Source organism: Magnolia sinica, chromosome 6 (genome assembly GCF_029962835.1).
Source record: "Magnolia sinica isolate HGM2019 chromosome 6, MsV1, whole genome shotgun sequence".
Lineage (NCBI taxonomy): Eukaryota > Viridiplantae > Streptophyta > Magnoliopsida > Magnoliales > Magnoliaceae > Magnolia > Magnolia sinica.
In genome coordinates, this window is record NC_080578.1 from 48,220,675 (window position 1) to 48,227,911 (window position 7,237).

General features: G+C 41.5%; 1 protein-coding gene across 1 annotated transcript; it reads left to right on the plus strand.

Moving 5' to 3' along the window:
* Nucleotides 1-1,939: 1,939 nt before the first annotated feature.
* Nucleotides 1,940-2,654, plus strand: LOC131250026 (protein RESPONSE TO LOW SULFUR 3-like). The gene has a single exon (XM_058250711.1). It carries the CDS (start codon nt 2,154-2,156, stop codon nt 2,490-2,492), a length of 339 nt encoding a protein of 112 aa, XP_058106694.1. The 5' UTR covers nt 1,940-2,153; the 3' UTR covers nt 2,493-2,654.
* The last annotated feature ends 4,583 nt before the right edge of the window (nt 2,655-7,237 follow it).

Genomic DNA, 7,237 nt, shown 5'->3' on the forward strand with positions numbered 1-7,237 from the left:
ACTACAACCTGCCTTCCACAATACACGTTGCATCCAATTGTGGTACATCGGCACTGTCCAAGTAGCAGGCCCTACCTTGTAAGCCACAGGTTCAAAAACCAAACCAATGGAGCGATCTCATAATCGTAGAAATCCAATCGGTGGCTTTCAATGAGCAGTGGAGATACGGTGGTTGTGCTCGAGATTCAATAAGATAGTAATAATAATCTTTCTGACAGATGTGGTTCTTAAGATTAGGATTCACAACCATGTACTATAGGGACCACTAGATGCACGGTCCAGATCCAATATCTAACGGCACGTGCCGCGTGGAGGGTAAGTTCGTCTTAGTCGAGTTACACAGGGGCGATTCTATGGGACGTGGTTTGCGTCCATCTCCTCGCGTCTGAGTGGTCACCGTGACGTATGGATCTTATCCACACGGTCCATCCTCTTTTTTTTCGTATCACCATAGGGCATGTACCCAAAAATGAGGCAGATACAAGCCTCAACTGGAGTACACCATGGGGATTAAGAGTAACTCTTACCGTTGAAAACTTCTTTGGGGCCACAGAAATTTTGGATGGAGCTGATATTTGTGTTTTCTCTTCATCCAGGTATTGTAACTTTATTAATAGGTTGGATGTCAAATAAACATCACGGTGGGCCCTATAAAAGTTTCAACGGTGAGAATCATTATCACTTCTTCTTCTTGTTGTGTGGTCCACTTGAGCTTTAATATGCCTCATTTTTTTAATATATTCCTTAAAATGATACGAAAAAATGGATGGAAGGTGTGGATAAGACCCATACATCACGGTAGCCACTTAAAGCTCCTGCCCGTTCCCAGCTGGAGACGGGCGGGGGCAGGACGCATTCCGCGTCCTACCCTATGCGGACACCGATATCCAATACAAGATGTTCTAATTCCACGCGCGTGTAGGTGTGCAAATCCGCACGCGAGCACAAGTGTTATTACGTGACACACTTGTGAGATCTGAGCTTTCCATTTCGCACTTTCAACATGGCACATAATATCAAATGGCCAGAAAAAATATTTTAACCGCCAATTTACTTTGTATGGTGTGGCCAACCTTATAAGAGAGCCATTGAGGGCCGGTTTGGACAGTGCTATTAAATTGTATTGGATGGGTTTGCATTCCTGATCCCACTTTGAAATTGGGAACGACATGTTCAAAAGGAGTGGCATTAAAATTAACTTTATGAGTTCTGAAAAAATAAGTCTTGTATTAAAAAATGTGAAATGGAATTATAAATCCTATTATGTTCTATTCAAGTTTAATTTAAGTGACACTGAGATCTTTAACTCATGTGGCAGACTGAGCGGCGATGCCCCGTTTCAACACTTGAGGTCTTGACACCAGTCCCTAGTGGGGTGGCTAATGTGGAGTGTGTGTACTGACATGGGTGTGTACTAACAAGCTAACTCAAAATAATAATAATCATAATAATAATAATAAATACTAATAATAAAAGAAAAATAAAATTTCAATCTAAGTGTAATTCCCAATCCAAAGGATTATACCTTACACGTGTATTTACTGTAACTTTTAGGATTCCATCCACCTTAATCCCACCTGATGCTGTGGGTTAAACATGCCCTTATCTGATTGTTTAGGCAGAAGACCTGAGCATTACTTGAAGCCTTACGGAAAGTTCAGATCTTACGCACGTATTTCAAATTTTCAAGCGTAGGGTGGATCTGTACGCGCTTTACCCGAGTGTGGAATTAGTCGTACCTCCGTCCCACCAATCGTCATCACAGACGCCGTTATTATAATCTTTCATTCAATTCCACGTGGCACGACGATTGAGAGTTCCGTGCACTTCACCAATGAAGATGTCATACAAGTCAGAAGACTAAACAAAAGGATTTGAAAAATTAAAAAAAAAAAAAGAAAAAGAAGGGAAGAGCGCGTAGAGAGGGAGAGGAAATCAACGGGAGAGAAAAGTCCATTCTCCCTGTAGCCCTCATCTCTAGAAGACAAATACGATTTCAGGGGACAACAACGGACGGGTCAGATCCAATATTCGAACCAAGACAACCTCCTCAGGTACATTGAACCTAGACAGGAGACCCCATCTGGAGCTTATAAAAACCCCGGACAAAAAGGGATAGTTCGTTACACCATTTCCCCAGCGGTAATCCAGCAATGGCACAAGGCATGGCACTCGTTGGTCCGCGGCACCAGAAAAGCCGGTATTCGGACGAAGAAGAGATACTAAGGAGGAGAAACGAGGAGCTGGAGAAGGAGCTTAAAGAGAGCTTGGAGAGGGAGAAGAAGGTGAGGGAGGAGATGGAGAGAACGAAGGAGAGATTGAGAGCGGTGGAAGATGCGGAGGAGAGACTGTGTTTTCAGCTGGGGGAACAAGAGGCCGAATCCGTCTACGAGGCACGTGCTTATAGCGTGGAGATCAGGTCATTGAAAGAGCAGCTCTCTCAAGCTCGCAAGCTGATTCAGTCCGCAACCGCTCTCAAAGATCAGCCGTAGATGTTCTTTTATTGCTTCTCTCTCTCCCTCTCTGTTAGCTGAATATTGCATCTTTGTAATCTAATCACATTCATGTATTGTAAATCATATGAAAATGAGAGATCGGTACATTTAATTTATTAATGAATTAGACGTAGCTCGGGGCCGAGAGTTTGTAAAGTACGATCGGAAGCGAGGCCCATGATTCATAGATCCAAGAGTTGAAGGGATGGGAAGGGGAAACGGATTGGCTACTCCCCTGCCACCAGCCAATAGCTATTGGTCCGTGATCTGTGGGCCCACCATGATATATGTGTTTCATCCATACTGTCCATCTATTTCTATAGATCATTTTATGGTATGAGACCAAAAATAAGGTATATCCCAATCTCAAGTGGACCACTTTACACGAAACAGTGTCGAATGAACGTCGACCGTTAAAAACTTTTTGGGGGCATAATAATTTTCGATCAAGCTGATATTTGTTTCTATATGACCTAATAAACGGATTGGATGTCAAATAAACAATACAGCGGGCCTTAGGAGGATTTTAAAGGAGGATATCCGGTCACTATTTTTTTCCTGTGGTGTGGTCCACCTGATGTTTATATCCCTCTCATTTTTTAGATTAAGCCTTAAAATGATCCGTAAAAATGGATGAAACAAATACGTCAGGCCCACAGAGCACCGACCATTAGCCACCTGGCTGGTGGCATGAGGAGTAGCCGATCCGTTTCCGGAGGACTAACCAGGACGCGGATTTCCTGCGAAAGCCTTTGGCAGGACTAACCACGATGCTGGGTGGGGCCACTATCATGTTTTTGAGAAATATACTTCATTCATCCGTTTGGGGAGCTCATTTTAGGAAAATCAACCAAAAACGAGGTGGATCCAAAACTAAAGTGGGCCACACGAGAGGAAAATTTGGCAAAGAAATACCTACCGTTGAAACTTTCCTAGTTTCCACCTTGATGTTTATATGCCATCCAAACCGTTTATAAGGTCATCAACACAGGATGAAGTGAAAATACAAAAAATTTAACCTGAAACAAAGTTTTCATGGTCATAAGAATGTTTCAACAGTTCTCACTGAATCCCTACTGTTTCCTCTCGTGTGGCCCACTTGAGTCTTGGATTCAAATCATTTTTTGTTGCTTGTCTAAAATTAAGTTGCAAAATGGATAAACGGAGTATATTTCCTAAAAACATGGTGGTGGGCCCCACCTTCCTGCGAAAGGCTTTCCGAGGAAATCCGCGTCCCCCTGTATGGCCATGCACCAAAAGTCAACCATATATTTGGTGTTTGAACTTCTATTGGTTTAATGGGAACGCTAGTTGTATGTTTACGATTTCCACTTTGAAGATTTTATTTTTACTTTGTTTATTTTATTCTTCCCGGAAGGTTCTGCTTGGACCTCTCGTGGTCGGTCCAGAAAGTAAACGGTGTGGCTGGATGAATGGATGCGGTTTGGTTGGTGACCACGACACCAGCCTGCTAGCTGGCGGAAAGCTCTCTGGACTCCACCATGACGTATGTTTTTATCAATGTTCAAGACGATCACAGGCGAAACTTCTAGGGGCATACCCAATGTTTATTTGCCATCCAACCTGGTCATAAAATCACCCAAAGGAAGGGAAAACTAAATTATCAACTTGATCAAAAACTTCCATGGTCATAAAGTTACCTAGATGAAGAGAAAACTAAAATATCAGCTTGATCCAAAACTTCCTTGGCCCAAAAGGAAGCTTCCTTATTTTCCTTGTGGTGTGGTCCATTTGATATTTGGATCTATTTTATGTTTGGGCTCGTGTCTTAAAATGAGTTAGCAGAATGGATGGATGGCAAGGATAAAACACATTTTCGTGGGGCACAGAGCTTTTTCACCAGCAAGCTGGCTGTGGGCGGGGTTACCATCCGGATGAGTGATTAATGAGCCTGTCCATAAGCCTTATGGCTCGAGACTAATACAATATCACAAGGTCAGTTACTCCGCATGGCTTTGCAAAACAAGCTCAACATTTTACAGGTGCTTAAGATTTGTCCATCATGCCAGTGGAAATTAAAGAAATTATTACGAAAAGCAACAAGTATAAATGATTATTTACCTGAACAATGATCTACTTGTTTATTTTCAAGGGATTTTAGCCGCACTAGTAATATAATATGGTAAAATTCTTGAAAAGAAAGTTCTAAATATCACGAGGATAGTCATTTCACATGTTTTGAAAAGTTTTTCAAATCAAATTGCCATTAACCTTGGGTTAGTAATTGAACGGTTTTTTTAGTAAAGAAGTTACGTACTATTCAATCCAAGCACACATATAGCATGTCGTTTGAGATGATACACCACTAAAAGGCAACTATCGAGGAGAACGGACAAGATACAATAACTTCGAAGAGAAAGGGAAGAGATCATCGTCAAGCCACCAATCTGATAAGTAGTGAATTCAGAGTTAGTCGTACAAGTTTGGGACTGACCTGCATGCAAAAAAAAAAAAAAATCAACATCAAATAAATGATACATACGGGGTTGAAATTAGCTATGAGAAAGCATGGAAAGGTAAGGAGATCGCAAGAGAAGAAATCTTGGGATCTTACAAAGAGTCTTATAATGAACTTTCAACATATCTTCATGAGTTGAGAAATGTAAATTTAGGGACTGTGACAGAATCACATATGAACGAAGAAACAAGTAATTTTGAAAGATGCTTCATTGCAATTGGACAGTGCATCCAAAGCCTCCAGCTGCATATTTAAAGGGTTTTGTGTATTGATGCAGCATATTTGACATGAAGGTACAAGGGTTTCTTTAAACTCATTGCATAGCAAAAAAGACCCATCAGTCATGGAACTCAATAAAGGATATCTTTTGTAAATGGCATGGAACCAAGTCGTGCTCTACTAATAGTTACATCATATTTAAAAACTTAGTATAGGAAAATATTGATAAAGGCCTCCTCAAGTTTTTTGGTAAAGAAGCCATGGGCGTTGACTAGGATCTATTCCCAATGATGGCCCCAATCAACAACATCTCGACTGGCATCAAAATAGCCACTCCACAAATTAAGAAAAAAACCATCCCAACCTGACCTATAGGGGATTCGGTAAATCGTGGAGTCACCATCAGTCGAATTATTTGATTTCACTCCTCCACAAGGAGGTAAGGGAAATCTGTACCAATAAAAGACGGATGACCAAATCACTCTTTATGGACAATGCTCCACGTGAACAAGGATGTAGGAGGGGCGATGAAGACTAAGACCCTAAACAGAAGGTCACTACGAACCCCATACTAGGTGACTAAGGGACAACTGCCCATCCAACAACATTTGAGTATGGCATACGAACGTGAAGAATCAAGAGGTCAATCTGAACCGACAACCATTCATGAAAACACGTGATGAGAGAAACAGGATCGGGTTCTTAACAACCACGATCCTAGGATTCATAGTTACCCATGGGATGCACCCATGATGCGAATCGAGACGCAACCCAAGTATGATCGACCGGCTAAACCCAAGATATTTAACCAACCGAGGCATTTATTGACTAATGGACCATTGCCATCCATTGTAAGTTTTCTTGGATTCTCTAAGGTATAACCTGTACTCAAAGGCAATGATTACAGCGACAAAGTGCGGAAGCTAGAGTGTTTGCTATTACTGCTCGAATAAATTAAACACAAAAATACGCAGCCGGTTAAAGAAAGACTCATACTGCGAACCCATTCGAACCACTACTCCTCATGACACTCTTATGAAAAACGACCTGGAAGACTACTACACTAATATTGGGAAAGATACAGAGGTTGAGGAGTCATTCCAAGGGTCCGTAAGTGCAGAAGATTTCATGTAAGAAGTAGATCCTCAAGTCGTAGCAGCTTTAAGAAAAAAAAAAAAGCTCGGAACAATAATGATGTTTGGGACCATGCCGCCTATCACCTTCAGCTGCAACATGGCCTTCATTCTTCTGATAAGGTTACAAGCACGGGTAGGTCAACTGGATCACATAGCTAGAGATGTTCAAGGGGAGGCTTCAACCATATTCAACGTTGAAGCTTATGCACTTGCCCGGGATCAAAAATGTAATGACCCAACCTATTGAGGAAGAAGGGAGTCATGCCGAACTTAGCACAACCTATAGGTTCTGAGGTTCCAATGATTGACCAATATCACATGGCTAGGGGGCCCGTCTACATTGATGATACTGGAGGTGTTCAAAGACTGATCTTCACAAAATCCCTATAAGCATTATTTAAATACCTCAGACCCCTTTCCGTGTCCACGGACATGGATGAATATCCTTTATCTCGCATCATGGTAGACAATGGGGCTATCATCAATATTATGTCAATGACAATGGTTAAAAAGCTCAAGAAGTTGGCTGATGACCTATTGCCCACTAAAGTTATAGTATCAAGATTCATAAAAGTCATTACCAATACAAAAGGAATACTCGATGTGGAATTGCAAGTTGACAGCAATAAGATTATGGTGGCATTTTCATCATCAAGCCAACCACCAACTACTGTGGGCTCCTCAAAAGAGATTAGATCCATTCCAATTGATGCATCCCCTCATGACTGCGCCAGTTCTTAAATTTTCGAAGTGGATCTAAAGCAGAGATCGTTTAGGCCGAAAAACAACCATTAAGGTATATTCAAATCTGGCCGAGGCAAAATTCTATAGTGGAAGGTTTGTTCCAGTGTGCATGATCAGCTAAGATAAGAACAATTGACGAATTGGAGTAACGATTATAGTGGATC

What these genes read in the sequence shown, in the direction of transcription:
- LOC131250026 (XM_058250711.1), top strand. Translation starts at nt 2,154, where the DNA reads ATGGCACAAGGCATGGCACTCGTTGGTCCGCGGCACCAGAAAAGCCGG.